The sequence below is a fragment of the Bos javanicus genome, chromosome 1 (genome assembly GCF_032452875.1).
Source record: "Bos javanicus breed banteng chromosome 1, ARS-OSU_banteng_1.0, whole genome shotgun sequence".
In the NCBI taxonomy this organism is placed as follows: Eukaryota; Metazoa; Chordata; class Mammalia; order Artiodactyla; family Bovidae; genus Bos; species Bos javanicus.
The window spans coordinates 3,460,645-3,482,281 of NC_083868.1; the positions used below are offsets into that span (position 1 = coordinate 3,460,645).

At 51.1% G+C, this 21,637-nt stretch overlaps 1 protein-coding gene across 1 annotated transcript in view; it reads left to right on the forward strand.

Moving 5' to 3' along the window:
- Positions 1 to 21,637, forward strand: part of URB1 (URB1 ribosome biogenesis homolog) — a 77,390-nt gene that overhangs the window by 38,935 nt on the left and 16,818 nt on the right. The window contains exons 20-30 of the mRNA XM_061415089.1: positions 117 to 359; positions 1,236 to 1,415; positions 2,835 to 3,693; positions 4,548 to 4,749; positions 5,410 to 5,593; positions 8,868 to 8,926; positions 10,456 to 10,649; positions 14,947 to 15,057; positions 15,595 to 15,658; positions 17,807 to 17,978; positions 18,365 to 18,467. Of these exons, the coding sequence (XP_061271073.1) occupies positions 117 to 359; positions 1,236 to 1,415; positions 2,835 to 3,693; positions 4,548 to 4,749; positions 5,410 to 5,593; positions 8,868 to 8,926; positions 10,456 to 10,649; positions 14,947 to 15,057; positions 15,595 to 15,658; positions 17,807 to 17,978; positions 18,365 to 18,467 (2,371 nt within the window). The remainder of the gene's footprint in view (positions 1 to 116; positions 360 to 1,235; positions 1,416 to 2,834; positions 3,694 to 4,547; positions 4,750 to 5,409; positions 5,594 to 8,867; positions 8,927 to 10,455; positions 10,650 to 14,946; positions 15,058 to 15,594; positions 15,659 to 17,806; positions 17,979 to 18,364; positions 18,468 to 21,637) is intronic.

Below are 21,637 nucleotides of genomic sequence, written 5' to 3' on the forward strand. Positions count from 1 at the left end.
TGGGTGACTTTCTGTGAAGCGCCTCGCTGTCGTGCGTGCCGCCCATCCCTTTTGCCACACCCCGTGCCCTTGGCCCCCTTGGCTGACCCCTCTGCCCTTCTCACCTCGTCCTCCAGCCGCTGCAGACTTCGGGCAGCCCTGCCGCACCAGGCCCCGCGGCCCCGTCCTTCTCCTCCCTGTTGCAGACGGCCTACGCCAGTCAGGACCAAGGCCAGGGCCCAGGCGGGCTCCTACTCCTGGACGAGGGGGTTCAGGCGCAGCTGCGGGCGGCCCTCCTGCGCCTCCCGATGCACCAGGCCCTGCGCGCCGCCAAACACCTGCTGCTGTACATCAGGAGCGCCGTGGAGAACTTCGCCCAGGTCAGCGCTGCCCCTGGTCCTCTGCATCACCGCCCATGCGAGTGTGGCTTCTGCTGTGGCTGCTCACTTCAGAACTGAGTGGTAGTGTGGATTGGAGCATCCCAGGGCCCTGCTGTCGCCCTGCTCGTTCTGCACGTGGGGAGGCTGGTGGCCAGTGCGCAGGGCCCCGGGCAGGCCTGTAGTCCGGGTGGCTGGTCTGGCTCCCTTCTCCCTGGAGCAGAGGTCTAGATCCCAGATGGGGAGCCCAGCACAGCTGAACTTGGTCACCCAGGCAGCGATCGGTCAGGACGGGGCCCTGCCAATGGCTGACCAGGTCAGCATCACAGCCAGGCCTCCCATCTTCCTTCATGAGTTTAAATTTAGTGGCTCATTGTTGAGTGTTCTGTCCCTGAGCTGCTTCACCAGAGTTTTAGCTTAGATTTTGAGGGGCGCCTTTCCTTTTCATCTTGGTCAAAACAAACCTCAGTGTTTCATGAAGATTTAGGAGAACATGTCTTAATTAAGACGGCTTCCCAGGTGGCGCTAGTGGTCAAGAACCGCCTGCCAATGCAGGAGACACAGGTTCGATTCCTGGGTGGGGAAGATGCCCTGGAGGAGGAAATGGCAACCCACTCCAGTATTCTTGCCTGGAGAATCCCATGGACAGAGGAGCCTGGCAGGCCACAGTCCAGAGGGTCACAAAAAGTCAGGCACAACTGAAGCGACTTAGCACGCATGTCTTACTGAGACATGACTTTGATGTTGTTGGTGTTGCCGTTTGAGCCCCGTCTCCCTCTTTGATCCTGGTTTCTGGCAGCGTTGCCCGATCTGCGCCAGGGGACGTGGCGGTGAGTGTTGGCCCTTCTAGGCCTGAGGGTCGTGTGTCTTGCCTCACAGCTGGGCCGGAGTGCGGGGCCGCCCCTGCTGCAGCTCCTCCTGGATCTCCTCCGGCGCCTGGTCATCCACTGCCTGCAGCTGGACGCGCAGAACCAGCAGAAGTGCGAGGCTGCCCAGGCCGAGTCCGACCTCTTTGTGGACATGGAGTCCGTGGCCTCGCTGGAGCTGGCCAGCGACAAGGTTCGGCTACCCTTCTTCCCCCTTCCTGTTGGCCTTTGTCCTAGGAGGTTATAGATGCTGGTTTTCCCTCTGTTCTGGTTGGAAGCTAGCACCTGTTCATTGCAGGGAAGCAGGGAAAAGCAGAGACCACTAGAGGAGATACTAAACACCACCCGCACCCCCATCCTGAGGGAGGCATGTTCACTTTGGGTGCTCACACCCCCTTCTGCGAACACTTTTCCCTCCCACTGTGCGCCCCGAGCATCCTCAGAACCCAGCCTGCCTCTTTTCCTTGTAAAGGGGTTGTGGCCTGTATTGAGTAAAGGCTGGGCAGGGGGTGCGGCCCTCCATCGTGAATACTTCCAGCGACCACTCTGCCCGAGAAAAGTGAGCCGCCTCCTCTTGCTGGTGGCTCGGCAACCAGCTGCTTACCTAAGGCCCGACCAAGTCTTTCTCACCTGTTTGCCATTTGAGATGTTATGTGGGGTTCAGGAAGCAGGCATGTTCCTCATTTCATAATCAAATGCCGGGCTCCCGTGCTTTGGTCTCCGAGGGGGCTTTTGGGGTGGGGCAGGGGCGGGGTGTTGGTGCAGGACCACCTGTTAGCCAGTCATCAGGCACAGCACTCCTAATCTGTGCTTTGCTGTTTTCATTTGGGAAAGCTCAGTTGGCAAATTCGTAGGCTTCTCTTCCCTTCCCTGAAGAGTAAATAAGGAGAAAAATAGATTTCTGTCCCCAGGGGCTGGGTGGCCTCCTTGGCTAGGAAACATATGCAGCAAGGCTGACTCAGATCCCTCTCTGATGCAGCCAAGGGTGCTCGGCTGCTCTCTGCTCAGTGGTTTAAACTAGTCTCGGGGTCAGAGTTCGTTCCCTGAGGGCCTAGTCTCCTTCTGAGAGTGGACGCAGGCTCACCTTCAGTTCTAGCCCATGTAAGCCCTGCCCACCTCCCTCAGCCACAGAGTTTCTTCTCAGCGGAGGCCACCCTGCCTCTGTGGTCTGGTGGTACTCACGTCCCTTTCCCACATTTACTTAGGAGGGCAGGGCTGCTAGGGAGAGACCAGAAGACGACGGATTGTAATTGCATGTCAGCATCTCTGCGTAGACATGGCCTGCCTGAGTGACCATGGAGAGCAGTTTCTCTGCACATTTAGTTCATTCAGCCTCCGTTCATCAGATTCCTGCTGGTCTCGGGCAGAGGGGCACTAACTGAGTTACAATCCAGGCCCCTTGGTCTCATCTGGGAGGAGGTGCATCCCAGTGGGGTCACAGTTCTGAGTGGGTCTGGGTCGGGGTGCTGTGGGCACCCCCCAAGAAGGGCAGGGGAGCTTGAGCTTGAGGCCGGAGGTGGCTGAGGAAAGCTGCCCTCCACTGTCCGTCCGGCTCGAGGGCAGCCGCTGGCGGGGCGGCGGCTGAGGCCTCTACCCTGTGGCTCTGTTCCAGACGCTGGAGGAGGTGCTGGTGGCTGTCCTCAGACACCCCACGCTGGAGGGCTGGTTCCTGGCCCTGGAGCGGCAGGCCCTCCCGCCGCATGCCCTCAGCCCGGTCCTCGTGAAGCTCCTGGCAGCCAGCCTCAGCTCAGGGATCCTTCCGCTGCTGGTGGCCAGTGCTCCAGCCCTGCGGAGCCTTGGTCAGTTGGGGCTGCTGGCCAGGTACTCAGAGGCCATCACCCAGAGTGTCCTCCGCGAGCTGCACAGCCTGAGGGCCAGCTCGGCCACGTCAACGCCAAAAACCCTCCTCCCTCCGCTCGAGGCCCTGCGGGGGCTGCACCCCTACATGGAGGACGCCGCACTCCGGGAGGTCACCCTGGCCCTGCTGAGCCTGCCCGAGGCCCGCCTGGCGGCCCAGCGACCCACCCAGCACCCCCGGAAGGAGAGACCGCTGACCGCCCTCGGGAGGACCCTGGTCCAGCTGCTGAGTGGCCGCGCCCAGGAGCAGCCGCAGAGCGGGGAGCCCCTCTGGGCCTCTGAGTACGTGCGGGGCCTGACAGCTCTGCTGCCCGCGTTGGCCGTGGCTGAGCTGGACGCCGTGCTGCTTGGGGCTCTGCAAAGAGAGCTGGCGCTGGTCCCTGCGGTCAGGCTGGCCCTGCTTGATGACTGCCTGGCGCGGCGGACGCCGGCGGCCCTGGCCACGGCAGCCCTGCTCCTGCAGCACAGCTGGCCGCACCGGCTGCGCTTCGAGCGCTGGTGCCAGCAGGCCGGCTCCGGACTCTGCCTGCGGGAGGCCCCGGACGACTTCCTCCCCATCGTCCATGTGTACCTGCAGGGCAGGACTCAGGGATGCTTCACACGCCCCGCAGAAGGTACGGGAAGGGGTGGCTGGGGGCAGCTGGGAGGACCCTGTCTCTTCCTCCCCGTGTGTCCACCCTTAAGCCCTGGAGCCTCACATTCCAGGGTTCGATTTAGCTCTGTTTCCCCGCTGGTGTCTGCCCCAGCTCCAGAGTTAGCTCCAAGTTACCCAGAGGAAGCTGGGGCAGTAGCTGTGGCCAATGGGGGCCAAGGAAGGAGCAGCTGCATCTGGGTCTCGCTAGGGGGAGAGGGGTCGCTCGGGTGAGGGTCCTTTGCCCCTTTCCCCACCGTCCAGCACGTTGGTTGAGCTTGCTGAGCGGAGCCATTCAGCCGCACCCAGCTCTCTCTCTTCCCTCACTGGGTCTCAGATTTGAGGCACTTTCTGATCACCCCAGTTTAATTCCTTTTGACCAGTATGTATGAATGGCGTTTCGCTCACTGCTTTGCCTCTGTGCCTCATGGCTTGATATCATCGATGACAAAAAAATGTTCTTACAAAGTAAGAGGCCCTCCACTCGTACAGCCTGTGGTTCTCCCTGCCCCTCTCCTGTTCCCGAGTGAGTTCAGGACTTGAGTGCTCATCGTCTCATCATGACTTGTGAGCTGGGGCCCCTGGGCTGAACGGCCCCTGCGAGGACCGTTGAGCGTTGACAGGTGGCCAGTGGCGTGCTGCTGAATGCTTTAACATCCAGCTCTCAGGGGAGGCTGATATGCAGCGTTTGTCAGTTTCCATGGCATCAAAACTTGCCAGGGTCCCACCTCGAGCCACCAGTGCGAGCTCAGCCAGGTCACAAGGTTCCTAAAGCACCGAGCTGGCTCTGGTGCTCCGTGGTGTCCGATCCTCCTCTCCCATTCATCTCCGCCCCAGCTTCCTCCGCTGTCATTCCTGTCTTGAGGAAGGCTCTGTGGATGCCGCTGCAGACCAGGCTTCTCAGCGCCGACGGGCCCCCAGAGTCCGGGCTGCCGCAGCAGATCCTGGCCCAGCTGGTCCCGTTTGCCAGAGCCAAGGACCTGCGTGCCCTCATGGACCGCTTGCCCAGCTTGCTACAGACTCCAGCCAGTCACACGAGGTATGAAAGCTCAGCTCTGTCTGATGGCCCTTCCTGTCCCAGCTGCCCCTTCCCTGTAGTGCTTAAGAAACCGTGAAAGTTGCTGCCCTGCGGTTGTGTCAGCAGTGAGGAGGCAGTTCCTTGGAGAACCCATCTTAATAGCACCCTGGCTGGAGCGAGTCCATGTCCATAAGTGGAAGGTTCTGAGTCCCTTAGAGCTGTGGTCCTCAATGAGGGGTGATTTTGCCTGCTCCAGGGGACAGTTGGCATTGTCTCACATTTTTTTGTTGTCACGATATGGGACTGAAGAGTCTAGCTTTTGGCTCCCAGAGGATAGAGGCCAAGGGTACCGCTAAATATCCTGTAATGCATAGGACAGGCCCTTCCCCCAGAGAAAGAATTATCCGGCCCCGGACATCAATAGTACTAAGGTTGAGATAGCTTGATTAGACAGAGTCTGGACAATACATCCTTTTTCTGGTATGTTAATAGTGTTTCTCCTCATCATAAAGTTCTGGTACATCTTTGCAGTTTGAGTAAGGGGCAGGCGAAGCCTCTGATTTCTGAGCTTGGGGAGTTAGTTGTAGGGACCAGGACTCAGGGCGTTTGTCTTCTGTGGCCTTTTGTGATGTTGGATTATACCAAAAGCCTCGAACCCTGGACTTTTGTCTCCTGCTGCAGCTGGGTTGTGGCTGATGCTGTCTCAGCCATCCTGGAAGGGTCAGCAGAAGAGCTGCAAGCCTGGAAAAAGACTCTACTGAAGGCCTGTGTGCAGTGGCTAATTGCATCCTTCAGTGGCGGCCAGCAGGAGGACGGTACCCAGGATCAGGAGAAGCAAATGCTGCTGAGGTTTAATGAACTGTTGGTAGGTGTCTCTTATTAGGGACCCTGGTTAGATTCATAATGGAAGGAGGGAGATAGACAAACCGAGGTTTACAGATACATTTAAGCTGGGGGCATGAGTTCAACCTACCGGGGAATAAGAGGGGCCATGTCTTAGAGGCGAAAGGCAGGTGGAGGGCAAACTCTGAAATGATGAGCCATCTTGTGTCAGAAATGGATGTTGAGATTTGTAAAAATGCTTTTTTGTTGCACTTCCTGAGATGGTTATCTGGTTTTGTGTTAGACTGTTAATAAGCTGAATAATATTAATTGATTTTTGAACATTAAACCAACCTTGCATTCCTAGGTTAAACCTACTCAGTCATGACATATTACCATTTTTATGTACTCTTGGATTTGATTTGCTGATATTTTATTAAGAATTTTTGTATATCTGTCCATGAAGCGTATAAGCTTAAAATTTTATTTTCTTGTAACATCCTTGTCTGGCTTTGAGATCAGGTAATAGCGGCCTGCAATGTGGGAGACCTGGGTTCAGTCCCTGGGTTGGGAAGAGCCCCTGGAGGAGGGCATGGCACCCCACCCCAGTACCCTTGCCTGGAGAATCCCATGGACAGAGGAGCCTGGCGGGCTACAGTCCATGGGGTCACAGAGTCGGACACGACTGAGCGACCCAGCGCAACATTGGCCTCAGAATGAGTCAGGAAGAGTCTCCCTGGGCACAAGGTTCCAGGTTAACAGTTTGTCATTTCCTTCAGGCATTTTAGAGGCGTTGCTTTACTGTCTTCCGGTGTGCTTTGTTTCTGACGAGAAGCCTCTTGTTTAAAAAAATTAATTATTTATTGGCTGCACTGGATCTTTGTTGCTGCGCACAGGTTTCTTTCTATAGTGGCAGTGAGTGGGGGCCACTCTCTAGACGCGGGTCACAAGCTTCTTGCTGCGGTGGCTTCTCTTGTTGCAGAGCGTGGGCTCGAGGGCACGAGGGCTCAGAAGTCTCGATTTGTAGGCTCAGTTGCTGCGGTGCACAGGCCTTGCAGCACATGTATCTCCCCAGACCAGGGATCGAACCTGTGATCCCTGCAGTGGCAGGCGGATTCTTAGCCACTGCACTATCAGGGAAGTCCAGAGATCTCTCCTTATTGTCTCTGTTTCTCTGTACATGACAACTTCCCCACCCCCCCAGCTTCTTTGAGGATTTTTTTTCTCTTACATGGCTTAAACAATTTGATGATGATATACCTTAGTGTCATTTTCTTCAGGTTTTCAGTGCTTTGGGTTCAGTGAGCTTCCTGGTTTTGTGAGTTTGGAGTTTTCATAAAATTTGGAACTATTTAGCTGTTTCTGGCCTTCACTGTCTGTCATTTTTAGTGTTACATTTTTGCACAGAAATAATTAACATCCCAAAGGCTAGTGTGTGAGTTTTTCCTCAACCCATGGTGTAAACAAGGTCCATCTAGTCAAAGCTATGGTTTTTCCAGTGGTCATGCATGGATGTGAGAGTTGGACTATAAAGAAAGCTGAGTGCCAAAGAATTGATGCTTTTGAACTGTGGTGTTGCAGAAGACTCTTGAGAGTCCCTTGGACTGCAAGGAGATCCAACCAGTCCATCCTAAGGGAAATCAGTCCTGAATATTCATTGGAAGGACTGAGGCTGAAGTGAAACTCCAATACTTTTGGCCACCTGATGCGAAGAACTGACTCATGGGAAAAGACCCTGATGCTGGGAAAGATTGAAGGCAGGAGGAGAAGGGGATGACAGGGGATAAGGTGGTTGGATGGTATCACCAACTCAACAGACATGAGTTTGGGCAAGCTCCGGGAGTTGGTGGTAGACAGGGAGGCCTGGCATGTTGCAGTCCATGGGGTCACAGAGAATCGGACATGACTGAGCAACTGAACTGAATGGTGTAAAGTTGTGTTAAATGTAGAGCCTTTGACTGGTGTGTCACCGCTGAACCCAAGACTTAAAAGGGAATCCTCAGGAGAAGAGCCCCAGCTGGAAGGTTTTAAGTGTGATAAATATGTTCATAGGTTGTAGATCAAGCTGCAGTGCCTGAGCAGTTCTGTTAAAGGAGTTTCAGTTCAGTTCAGTTCAGTCATGTCCGACTCTGCGACCTCATTGACTGCAGCACGCCAGGCCTCCTTGTCCATCCCCAACTTCCGGAATTTAGTCAAACTCATCTCCACTGAGTTGGTGATGCCATCCAACCATCTCATCCTCTGTCGTCCCCTTCTCCTCCCGCCCTCAATCTTTCCCAGCATCAGAGTCTTTTCGAATGAGTCAGCTCTTCGCATCAGGTGGCCGAAGTATTGGAGTTTATAACCTGCATTTCAGACTTACTGGGTTGTGTTACAGGACTGTGAACTTATGACATATAGGAACCCAACACAGCAGAACTAGGGGCGAGGAGGAGCACCCCCGAGACCTGGAAGGAGCCGAGCTGGGGAGGCGGGGTTGTGGGGCTGTGCCGTTGTAGAGATTTGTGTTCTCGGGGCACACCTCCCTCCCTCCCCCACTTTGCTGTTTCCCTCTCTCTCTCTCTCCTTTTTAGCAGACTAAAAGTTTTTAGAGCAGATTTAGGTTCAGAGCACCATTGGGCAGGAAGTACCGAGTTCCTGTGTGCCCCACCCCCACACATGCACAGCCACCCTGCTATCAATAGCCTCCCCATAGACCTTTGCTTGTAATCAAAGTGTGCCTTCATCTCGTGCAGTATAAGATTGTAAGTGTGTAGTGTACCATTGGCAAGTACACACCCCTACGCCCCAGAGTCCTACCCAGGGTTTTCATCATTCCAGAAAGCTCTCTCGTGCTTTTTCCTGGTGTGTCCCCTCCCCGCCAGAGCAGCCACTCTTGTGGTGTGACATCACGGAGCGTGTTTGGAGACTGTCTCCACAGCAGGGGCTGTGGGCCTCTGACAGGCCTGTTAGGGCGCAGTGGTCTTGCCCTGGGTGGATGTTCACTCTTGTGTTTAAGCAGTCACATGTGGCTACACCCATGTGTGTGTTGCGAATCAGTCAGTGCTATTTGGTGTGGTGGACAAAGCAGAAGTTACAGAACTGTTCGGGAATTTCCTTTCGGTCACTGGTGACCATAGGTATCTAATAAAATGACAGAAGTACTAGTGGAAATAACAATTTTAAAAAGTCAAAGGAAGAGAGAACTGCTTGCTTTTGTGAATTGCTTCAGTGACTGTAGTCTATATTTACTGAAGGGCTGTAGTTTAAATCCCATGTCCTTTATTTTAAGTTAATTCAGATATTCTACATGTATTTCTCACTTATTTTATTCCTAGAATTCACTTAATGAAGTTGACCCTGGTGATTGGCAGAAATTTGTGAAGACCGGACTCAAGTAAGTCGAATTTGTTTTCTTGGGGCGGCTCAGTAAGGCAGTGAGTGTCTTTGCTCGGGGTGGGGTCGGAGCTGTTATTGCAGAAAGGAGGTGGTGGAGCTGGTGCTGCTCTCATTTGGGGTGGAGGAGACAGCAGTGCTGGGGAGGGAAACGCCCTGCCCCGTGTTACACATGTGCTTCTAACGAGGGTGAGACAAGCAGACTTTAAACAACAAGTATTTTTTTAAAAGCCAGAGGTGTGCAGAGAGTAATATAGTAGCACCCAGATGTAGTAAAGACCGACAGTTTTCTCTGTCCTCATGGACTCTCTTCCCTCCCTCGTCCAAGTGTCGTCGTTCTGAGGTTGACTCTGTCATGGCCCTATGTGTTTTTAACACTTTGGTTGCATGTCAGTATATCTCTAGACAACAAACCACAGTGTTTTTTGTGTTTGACATTGTACACGGATGTATCAATTTACTGTCCCTTTGGTGCACTCAGAAGTTTTCGGGTGACCCTTGTTGAGACCCTCGTTGGTACGTGAGATGATCCCGGTCATTCCTTCCCGCTGCCCGGGGGCATTCTGTCTTCTGACTGTGCCCCATTCATTTGGCTGGTCCCCTGCTGACGGACAGAGCCTCCCCTCTCTCCTTCCCGCCTCCCTTCCGTCCTGACAGTGAATGTCTCATGTCTCCTTGTGCCCACGTGCAAGATTTTTCTAAGCGAGGGGGCACTCACTGGCTCTTACTGTGGGCACAGCTTCAGTTTTACTAGATTTTTGTTTGTTCCCCAAGGTTTTCTTGTCGTAACACCGAGTGGAAGCTCATTTTGTCCTCACATGCTCACCAGCAGTTCATGCAGTCAGACTTTCTTTTTGCCACTCAGGTAGTCATGAAACAGTGTCTCATTGTGGCTCTAATTTTCATTTCCCTAATTATACCCACCGATCTGAAATGGAGAAACACTAAGAAGAAAATAAGTGAAGGCAGGTCGGAGGTTAATGGTAACCGAGGCTTGCCTTCGTGACCTGGCGACATTTCTTTGAGTCTGGTTGCTTTGTGTTTCTAGAATGCTCACAGAGTGCCCAGTGCTTCTTAACAATATTCACATATGACTGAAACCTTCTTTTGCAGAGTGTGATGTTATCATTTCCTTCATTGGTTCTGAAGGGATTTAAGATGAGAACTTCTGAGCCGTTAGAGGGGTGTTTTGAGGAGCTAAAAGGAAGGAAGGAGGCTGCCCTGGCAGGGGGGCTGAGGGTCATCTTTATTCAGGCTGCCCCCTGGCATTTCAGCTAAGCAGGAAGTTCCCTGAGCGTCTGCACTGTCAGGAAGGGAAGCGAGCTCCGTCCTGCCCCTGGTTTCAGAAGCGCTCCCTGTGACGCGGGCCGGCTCGGTGCGCGATGGGCAGTCGGGATGATGGTGAATGACTGTGCGCTCTAGGATTCTCACCTTTGGCCTCAAAGGTGATCTCCTTAATAAAATGCTGAGAAAAAAAAAGGTTTTCTTATTGTTTGTGACGCCGTTTCCCCTTTGGTTCTTGCCTCCTAGGTTTCGGTATCAGGACCGCGCGTTTTTGGAAGCCCTCCGTGCCGCCACGCAGCTGTTGTATCTCCCGGAAAGCCCCGTGTGCTCGCAGCTCACCCAGCTCCCGGTGGTCCACATGATGCTCACCCAGCACTCCCTGTTCCTGCCCACCCTGCTGAGGACCACAGAGGAGGAGCCCGCAGACACCCCCGTGAGAGGTGCCTCCTCACCCCACGCCCCACTCCAGACAGTTTCTTTTCCGATTCCATCAAGCTAGCTGTACACCGGAGCTGAGCGCCCACGTGTTCTCAGAGCTGAGGAAGCGTTACCCAAGCAGTATCCAAACATTTTATGTGGGCTTCCCGGGTGGCTCAGTGATAAAAGGTCCACCTGCCAATGCAGGAGATGCGGGTTTGATCCCTGGACTGGGAAGATCCCATGGAAGTCTTCCCAGGTGGTCAGTGGTGACGAATCTTCCTGCCAATGCAGGAGAAAGATGCCCTGGAGAAGGGACTGGCAGCCCACTCCAGTATTCTTGCCTGGAAAATCCCATGGACAGAGGAGCCTGGCAGGCTACAGGCCACGAGGTCGCAAAGAGTCAGACACGACTGAGCAACTAAACGACAACAATGATCTGAACATTTCGTTTCTGTGAGATTCAAGCTCTAGAAGTGTTTCCTCTGACTTCAGGTTCACAGAGCAAATGCACACCTCTTGTTAGAGCCTATTCTGGCTTACGGGAGTCAGGTTTAAGGTCTTCTGCCATATCATGAGCGAGTGTTAAAACCTGGGAGTTATGGAAAGTTAAGAGGGGGTGTCTGACCTGGGAGAAACTGGTCATCTGTGTGAGCTGTCTTAATGTGGTGACTGAAACGTTGATCAAGGGCAATGAGTCCCTGCTGGGGCCTCTTTCTTACAGCCCCAGCTTCGGCTCCTTCCTTGCCAGTTCACTGAGCGCCTACTTTGCATGGTGAAGGCTGTGGGAGATGGCAGAGGTCTGATGGGTCCTGCCCTCCTGAAGTCACACCCTGTTGTTCACAGACAAGTTGACATCTCCTAAGTGTGAGAGATCGCTGCAGAGCCAACTGTAATAAACTGCTGAATTGGAGAGGACCATTACCAAGTTCCTAGTGTTTAGTTCAGTTCAGTTCAGTCGCTCAGTCGTGTTCAACTCTTTGAGACCCCATGAATCGCAGTACGCCAGGCCTCCCTGTCCATCACCAACTCCCGGAGTTCACCCAAACCCACGTCCATTGAGTCGGTAATGCCATCCAGCCATCTCATCCTCTGTCGTCCCCTTCTCCTCCTGCCCCCAATCCCTCCCAGCATCAGAGTCTTTTCCAATGAGTCAACTCTTTGCATGAGGTGGCCAAAGTACTGGAGTTTCAGCTTTAGCATCATTCCTTCCAAAGAACACCTAGGACCAATCTCCTTTAGAATGAACTGGTTGGATCTCCTTGCAGTCCAAGGGACTCTCAAGAGTCTTCTCCAACACCACACTTCAAAACCATCAATTCTTCGGTGCTCAGTTTTCTTCACAGTCCAACTCTCACATCCATACATGACCACAGGAAAAACCATAGCCTTGACTAGATGGACCTTTGTTGGCAAAGTAATGTCTCTGCTTTTCAATATGCTATCTAGGTTGATCATAACTTTCCTTCCAAGGAGTAAGCATCTTTTAATTTCATGGCTGCAATCACCATCTGCAGTGATTTTGAAGCCCAGAAAAATAAAGTCTGACACTGTTTCCCCATCAATTTCCCATGAAGTGATGGGACCAGATGCCATGATCTTAGTTTTCTGAATGTTGAGTTTTAAGCCAACTTTTCACTCTCCTCTTTCACCTTCATGAAGAGGCTTTTTAGTTCCTCTTTCTGCCATAACGGTGGTGTCATCTGCATATCTGAGGTTATTGATATTTCTCCCGGCAATCTTGATTCCAGCTTGTGTTTCTTCCAGCCCAGCATTTCTCATGATGTACTCTGCATAGAAGTTAAATAAGCAGGATGACAATATACAGCCTTGACGAACTCCTTTTCCTATTTGGAACCAGTCTGTTATTCCATGTCCAGTTGCTTCCTGACCTGCATACAGGTTTCTCAAGAGGCAGATCAGGTGGTCTGGTATTCCCATCTCTTTCAGAATTTTCCACAGTTTATTGTGATCCACACAGTCAAAGGCTTTGGCATAGTCAATAAAGCAGAAATAGATGTTTTTCTGGAACTCTCTTGCTTTTTTGATGATCCAGCGGATATTGGCAATTTGATCTCTGGTTCCTCTGCCTTTTCTAAATCCAGCTTGAACATCTGGAAGTTAACGGTTCACATATTGCTGAAACCTGGCTTGGAGAATTTTGAGCATTACTTTACTAGCGTGTGAGATGAGTGCAATTGTGCTGTAGTTTAAGCATTCTTTGACATTGCCTTTCTTTGGGATTGGAATGAAAACTGACCTTTTCCAGTCCCATGGCCACTGCTGAGTTTTCCAAATTTGCTGGCATGTTGAGTGCAGCACTTTCGCAGCATCGTCTTTCAGGATTTGGAACAGTTCAACTGGAATTCCATCACCTCCACTAGCTTTGTTCGTAGTGATGCTTTCTAAGGCCCACTTGACTTCACATTCCAGGATGTCTGGCTCTAGGTGAGTGATCACACCATCATGATTATCTTGGTCGTGAAGATCTTTTTAGTACAGTTCTTCTGTGTATTCTTGCCACCTCTTCTTAATATCTTCTGCTTCTGTTAGGGCCATACCATTTCTGTCCTTTATCGAGCCCATCTTTGCATGAAATGTTCCCTTGGTATCTCTGATTTTCTTGAAGAGATCTCTAGTCTTTCCCATTCTGTTGTTTTCCTCTATTTGTTTGCATTGATTGCTGAAGGCTTTCTTATGTCTTCTTGCTGTTCTTTGGAACTCTGCATTCAGATGCTTCTATCTTTCCTTTTCTCCTTTGCTTTTTGCTTCTCTTCTTTTCACAGCTATTTGTAAGGCCTCCCCAGACAGCCATTTTGCTTTTTTGCATTTCTTTTTCATGGGGATGGTCTTGATCCCTGTCTTCTGTACAGTGTCACAAACCTCTGTCCATAGATCATCAGGCAGTCTATCTATCAGATCTAGGCCCTTAAATCTATTTCTCACTTCCACTGTATAATCATAAGGGATTTGATTTAGGTCATACCTGAATGGTCTAGTGGTTTTCCCTACTTTCTTCAATTTAAGTCTGAATTTGGCAATAAGGAGTTCCTGATCTGAGCTACAGTCAGCTCTCAATCTTGTTTTTGCTGACTATAGAGCTTCTCCATCTTTGGCTGCGAAGAATATAATCAGTCTGATTTTGGTGTTGACCATCTGGTGATGTCCATGTGTAAAGTCTTCTCTTATATTGTTGTAAGAGGGTGTTTGCTATGACCAGTGCATTCTCTTGGCAAAGTTCTATTAGCCTTTGCCCTGCTTCATTCCGTTTTCCAAGGCCAAATGTGCCTGTTACTCCAGGTGTTTCTTGACTTCCTACTTTTGCGTTCCAGTCCCCTATAATGAAAAGGACATCTTTTTTGGGTGTTGGTTCTAAAAGATCTTGTAGGTCTTCATAGAACCGTTCAACTTTAGCTTCTTCAGCATTACTCGTTGGGGCATAGACTTGGATTACTGTGATATTGAATGGTTTGCCTTGGAAATGAACAGAGAGCATTCTGTCGTTTTTGAGCTTGCATCCAAGTACTGCATTTCAGACTCTTTTGTTGACCACGATGGCTACTCCATTTCTTCTGAGGGATTCTTGCCCGCAGTAGTAGATATAATGTTCATCTGAGTTAAATTCACCCATTCCCGTCCATTTTAGTTTGCTGATTCCTAGAATGTCGACGTTCACTCTTGCCACCTCCTGTTTGACCACTTCCAGTTTGCCTTGATTCATGTACCTGACATTCCAGGTTCCTATGCAATATTGCTCTTTAGAGCGTCGGACCTTGCTTCTATCACCAGTCCCATCCACAACTGGGTGTTGTTTTTGCTTTGGCTGCATCCCTTCGTTCTTTCTGGAGTCATTTCTCCATTGATCTCCAGTAGCATATTGGGCACCTACTGACTTGGGGAGCTCCTCTTTCAGTGTCCTATCATTTTGCCTTTTCATACTGTCCTACTGTAGTCAGTAGAGAAAAGTCAAAAGGCTCTCCCCCTTTTCAAGCAAGAGTAGAAATACTAGAGATTTTGGTAACATAATCATGGAGAAAAAGGTTTAGGTTTTTAAATCTGTTGGCTCAGAGTTTGGGAGGAGACTGAGGAGAGGCTGGTACCAAAGACCTAGGGAGGGAGATGGTTATTAAGGTGCTTTTATTTAAAAAAAAAAAAAAAAAACGAAAATGTAGGGAAGGACTAGGTGCGGTTCTCAGCCTGGTGTTGTCCCAAGAAGGGTATCTCAAGCATTTATGTTCCCAGAAGCACTTCCTCTTCCGCTGGGACTCTGCACCTGTGCAGCCCTGCACTGCTGGGCAGCTCCGTGGTGTTTTCTTCCAGAAGCGCTGGTGGACCTGATGGCGGTGGTGGTGCGGCTGTGCCCCTCTGTGTGTGCAAGCAGCCACTTCGCAGTGCTCCTCGGGGCCTATGGTGCCTCACTCAGCATCCTGGGTGAGTGTGGGGACGGTGGATGGGACGCAGGAGGGTGTGGGGACCGGGGGTGGGACCCAGGAGAGTGTGGGGACGGGGGGTGGGACCCAGGAGGGTGTGGGGACCGGGAGTGGGACCCAGGAGGGAGTGGGGACCAGGGGGTGGGACGTGGGGCTGTGGGACAGGGCGCTGTGACTCAGGAGAGTGTGGGGACCAGGGGGTGGGACGTGGGGCTGTGGAACAGGGCGCTGTGACTCAGGAGAGTGTGGGGACTGGGGTGGGACCTGGGGGTGTGGGACAGGGCGCTGTGACTCAGGAGAGTGTGGGGACCAGGGGTGGGACCTGGGGGTGTGGGACAGGGCGCTGTGACTCAGGAGAGTGTCGGGATCAAAGGATGGGGCCCAGGAATGTGGGGACAGAGTGCTGTGACCTGGGGCCACAGGGACCAGGGGGTGTGGCTTCAGGGTATGGGCACCTGCTGCTGTTGCCAGAAGTATATGGGAGGCCTCGAGGAGAGCCACCAGGAGGCTTTGTAAACTGACCCTCAACTGATTTCAGACCAGAAGATCTTACTTCTCCTCCGGGCCTACGAACAGAACAACCACAGCCTCGTCAGCTTCAGGTGGGTGCTGGGCTGGCGACTTCAAGCAGCAGACCCTGAAGGCCCTGCACAGGGCGCTCCACACCTGGGCCAGCCTCAGGGGTAAACGCGGGCGGGGGACCCCTCTGCTCGCTCTGCAGCGCCGGCGGGCCTGCTCTGCCCTCTGCCCGTGAGGACGGCCACCGACGGCCGGGCCTGTGTGCGCCGGGCGCCCCGCTGGCCGACCGTGTGTGTCTCCCTCCCGACTCAGGGGTCGTTTAGCTGATTTTTCTGAACGCTTTTCGCCTCGTGCTGGCCTTTAGGTGGGAGGGACTTGGGTATGGGTGTGGGGAGGAGTGGGGCGTGCTGGCTGGGTGTTTATTCCACTCTCCTCCCTGTCTGTGTGTGTGCACGTGTGCTGTGTCTGTCTCTTTTCTTTCAGTCTTTCTCTCTGTGTCTGTCTGTCTCTCCCGGGTTCCCAGGGGCTGCTTGCTCCTTGGCCAGCACAGCTTTGAGCCCAGCTCCCCAGGGCCTGGGGCTCAGCTGTTCGTAGGCAGCGTCTGAGGTCCTCTTTCGCTGCCCTGGTCTCTTGTCTCCTTAGTTTGAGACCAGCACCCCAGCCTCTGCCCAGTACAAAGGAAGAGCTCTGTGTACTGAGACAGGAAGTTAGCTGACTGGGCCAAGAAAAATAGTTCAGGAGAACTCTGCAGGGAAGGGGAAAAATATTTCCCTTCTAGAATACTTTTTTTTTGAAGATTAAAGATGTATTAACCACCCCCACTGCCCATCCCCTTCCCCAAAAAAGACAACAAACAGTTAAAAAAAAAAACCCTTTTCTGCATCTTCAGAGCACCCAGGTCGTGAATAAACATTCTCTCTCCTTCCCTCAACCCCACAGCCTCACCCTCTTGCTAGCCTTGCAGTTGGTGCTGTATCAGTTGTATTCTTTCTGAACTAAACAGCCCCTGGGTACATGAGGGAGAGGAGAGAAAATAGGAGTGGTTTCACTCACGAGGACAAGCGAGCCATCCACCCATCCACCCCTCGGCATCAGAAAACCCCTCTCGGGTCACAAAGTCCACAGGGGTGCCCCCGGGTTCAAATGGGTTAGGTCACTTTCCAGGAGGAAGGCAAGGTGACCTCACTGGGCAGTTTCCATCACAACCGGAGGTGTGAAAAGTGGAAATGGGGGACCCTAGAGGTGGGGACGGAGAAGGCAATGGCACCCCACTCCAGTACTCTTGCCTGGAAAATCCCATGGATGGAGGAGCCTGGAAAGCTGCAGTCCATGGGGTCGCTGAGGGTCGGACACAACTGAGTGACTTCACTTTCACTTTTCACTTTCATGCATTGGAGAAGGAAATGGCAACCCACTCCAGTGTTCTTGCCTGGAGAATCCCAGGGACGGGGGAGCGTGGTGGGCTGCCGTCTATGGGGTCGCACAGAGTCGGACACGACTGAAGTGACTTAGCAGCAGAGGTGGGGATGGCTCACAGGCTGTGTGAGCGCACCTGGTCTGCTCACGGCTGTGTGGGAACGGGGAAGGGTTTATATAAGTAGAGCATCGTCGAACTGCCAGGATTCTGCCGCTATGTCCAGCCCGGACTCTCCAGATTTGAATTCCTGCTCTGCCACTTACCAGCTGGGCAGGAGACCAGCTGACCAACTTCCCAGATCTTCTCTGTGTCTCTTTTCCCCCAATATGGATGATAATAGTACCTACCTCATGGGATTCTTGGGCCCCCCTCATAGCTCAGTTGGTAAAGAATCTGCCTGCAAGGCAGGAGACCCTGGTTCGATCCTTGAATTGGGAAGATCCCTTGGAGAAGGGAATGGCTACCCACTCCAGTATTCTGACCTGGAGAATTCCATGGACTGTATAGTCTATGGGGTTGCACAGAGTCAGACATGACTGAGCAACTTTCACTTACAGGATTCTTGTGCAGATTAAGTGGATTAATACACAGACTTAGACGAGGGCCTGGCACATCATAGCCCCTCCACAAGCGTTGGCCTCTGTCATCTCCAACAGTGTCACCCCCACCCTTATTGTCATCAGCCTCTCCATCACTCCCACCTCCCCCTACGTTATGATGGGGATAGAACATCTTACACCTGGCATGTCAGCTGCCCAACAGAGCTGCCCACGGTGGTCTCCACCATCATCACCTCTGTGACCGCCGGCTCTAGGGTACTGCTGTGGGGCCCAGCTGCCGTGGAGCATCAGAAGACGTGCCGGAGCCTGGGCAAGTCGCTATGGCAGCAACCGAGCGTCGGGGACATCCTCCGCCTGCTGGATCGCGACCGCATGATGAAGACCATCCTCCACTTCCCCCAGAACCGGAGGCTGCTGCCCCCCGAGGTGCGGGGGGGCCCCGGGGCGGAGCCATCCGGCTTTAGCCGCTGTGAAATATGAGCGCTGTTTTGCTTGTGATTTGTTGACTTTTTATGAGTAAAACTGGAACCATTTACAAAGGTATAGAGACAGAACCCATATACCCATAAGCCAGCTTCATCAGTTGTCAGCACTGGCCACACTTAACTTCATTTATAACTTCTTTCCACAAAGCAAATATCAAAGGTATCATTTCACGTACAAGCTGTTTGTTGTTTTGTATAGAAACATTTTTTTAGTACACTTGAATATTCAAAATAATTTGAACTCTGAGTGATAGTGGGCAAACATCCACGTGGGGTCACATTTACGAGGCTGACCTGCACGTTTCTGTCTGTCTCGGGCTGTTTCAGGACGCACAGGAGCCGATATTTAGAGACCGGAGCACAGTGGATCTCGGGGACCTTTATGACCCCTGTTTCCTCCTTCATCTCTTCAGTGAACTGACCAGGCCAGGTAACTGCAGTCTTCCAGAGTGGGTGGAGGGGTCATAATTTTTACCATAATTACCAGTGCGTGTGCCTAGTCACTCAGTCATGTCTGAATCTTGGCAACCCCGTCGACTGTAACCCACCAGGCTCCTCTGTCCATGGGATTCCCCAGGCAAGAAGACTAGAGTGGGTTGCCATTTCCTCCTCCAGAGGATCTTCCTGATCAGGGATTGAACCTGCGTCTCCTGTGTCTGTCTCATTGGCCGGCAAATTCTTTACTGTTGTGCCACCTGGGAATCCCGCATAATTACCAGATTAGGACCTGAATCTTGAAAATAATTCTTGAAGGATCTTCAACTGCCTCCTCACCTTTTTCCTTCCATTGATTTTCAGCAAAGTAACAGTTAATGTTTTGAATACACGATTGTTGTTGTTTTTAATTATAATTTAAAAATCTGGGTGTGTCTTTCATGTTTTCCTAATTGTAATGGCAAGAGTTCTGAGTTCTGAGTTCTCACTGAAATGAGAGATTTTGTCTTTGACAACGAGTGAGAGCCTACTAAGGTTGGCTTTCTCTTGGTTTAAGTATATCTATGAAATGGCCTTTTGTATCTGCTACCCTGAGGGTGGGAATCTTCGCAGGTAAATGGGTTGGGGAGAGAGAAAGAACAGAAACATGTCCAGGTGCACACTGGTGAAGACGGGGGTCTGATTCCCAGGCTGGTCGGGTCTGCTGGTGTGGGGCATTTTGTCAACAATTGGTGTGTAATGCTATCTCAGTATGGTGTGTATTTGCATTTTCCTAATAGCTAATGATGTTGAACATCTTATGACTTACTTGCCATCTATAATCTTTTTTGGTGAAATGTCAATTCATGTCTTTTGCCCATTTATCCTGATGGGTTTTATTTGTTTTTACTGTTGGGTCTTGAGGGTTCTTTATATATTGTAGATATGAGTCCTTTGTTTGATATGTGGTTTGCAAATACTTTCTCCCAGTGTGTAAGCTTATCTTTTCACCTTCTTAACACCCTTCTTCAAAGAGCAGAAGTCTTCAGTTTTGATGAGGTCTAGTTTATCTGTTTTCCCTTTTATGGGTCAAGCTTTTGGTGTCAAGTCTTAAGAACTCTTTGCCCATCCCTCCATCCCAAAGAATTTCTCCAGTGTTTATTTCTGAAAGTTTCATTGTTTTAGCCTTTATATTTGAGTCTGTGGCCTCTTTTGAGTTAATTTGTGTATAAGGTGTGGAGTGTAGGTCCAGCCACGTTGGTTTGCCTGCAGATGTTCTGATCCAGCCCCCCATTTGTCAATCCACCATCTCTCCTCCTCATCCCTTCTCCCAGTGACCACCAGCCAGGGGAGTCCCGGCTCCCCTGCACTGACACTTCCTGGCTGGGAGGGCAGGCGTGGTCGTTACCACTCTTCACGTGGCCCCAAGCGGGAGCCTCATCCATCTGCTGTGTTAGGCTCCCTCTGATGCATCGTGGGGACCAGTCATTGTGCTGCCTGAGAGGGTCCCTGACATCTACCTCCTGGTTGCCACGGCCGCATAGATTAGGTGCCCTGAGAGACCATGCCTCACCGATCACTCTTATGTTCTCCTTTTTTAAACTTGATATCTCTTCCCTGCCGCCCTCCCCCACCCCCGGCCATGCAGCTTGTGGGATCTTAGTTCCCCGCCTAGGGTTTGAACCCTGGGCCCACACAATGAAAGCTCTGAGTCTATAACCCCTGGACCACTGGGGAATTTCCTAAACTTGACATCTTTTTATACTCAAATGTTGCTCCTTGCGACCAGATTTGCTGATCCTCCACCACTGCCCTTCAGTTCCTCACAGAAGAATGAGAGGGCTGTGTTCTCAGAGCAAACCCCTGCCTTGGTCACCAGGTTCTGTGGCTGAGCCGAATCTTCTTTGCAAGAGAGCAAGTGTGCATGTCAAGTGATGATGATGGCCAGCGGTGACTATTACCAGTAACTGGGGAGCCATGTCTACTACGCTCTTTGATTCCCCCATGCTTTGGCTGTGCCGGCTAAGTCTGTTTCTCATCAAATATGAAAATAGATTTTCCACAGTCTAAAAATATGATGCAACTTCAGTGAATTACTGCAAGTCATTTAGTCTGTTGCCCTAATTTTCAATAGAGCATTTAGGAGGCAGAAGGTAGAGGCTTGGAAAACACTTTAATAGAGAAATAGTAAAATCAGGACTGTTGTTCTCAGGATCTTGAATATTGCCCTTTTGGGGCAAAGGAGGGTAGGGGAAGGACAGGATCTGAAAGGCCTTTTGTGAAGAGAGATAACTAGTAAATGTTCTTTCAAGTTAGGGAAATACAGCCCATTTTACATTTTATTGTTATAACATTTGCAGATCATGTCTACCAGAAAGGATTTGCGCTAGCTTAAAATACCGGTTACACTACGATCATTCACATGAAAGTAGAATTTTTAAAAAAGTGTAGAAATAGATAGGCAAATAGAAATGCAAACCAAACACACCAAGAAAAACTAGGTCGTTACATTTTGCTCTGGGCTACTTGCTTATAATCCAGAACAACAACAACAACAAAATGGAAGCAGAATATTTTAAACAAATGTTTATCATCTGATAAAGGGAAGCATACGAATTCATCAGGAGGGGAAAACTAGCGGTAAAGGGACAAGCTGAATAAAACAGAAGTCTGTGAGCAGCATTTATAATGGCCAAAGGCTTATTGTGGTTGAATTAAGTCATCAATCTTTTTTTCATATTGTTATTTTTTTTAAGTTATTATTGCATTTACTTTTGCTCTGGTGGATAAGTGACCATGAACAATGTTTTAAATAAACTTTTATTGAAGTGTGATATATAGAAACCCATACAGGTCATATTATGTATGTATGAGTTGGGGGGGAAAACCCCCAGTCAGATCAAGGAACAGAACATAGTCCACAGCCCCCCAGGCCCCTTGCTGGCCAGGGGGGCCTCAGTAGGGGCCTTCCCCCTCAGTAGGGGCCAGTGTCCTACATTTGAAGTTTATTTAAATGACATTAAACACTCTCTTTTGTAGAAGCTCCATTTACCCACATTGCATTTGTGAGGTTCATCCATGCCGCGTGTGGCAGGAGTTTTTCACGCATGTTTTTGTTTCCTGAGGTGGCACTAGGGTCCAAGTGTTGCCGAACATTTTGTAATCCTAAATTGGGTGTGTGGTTGG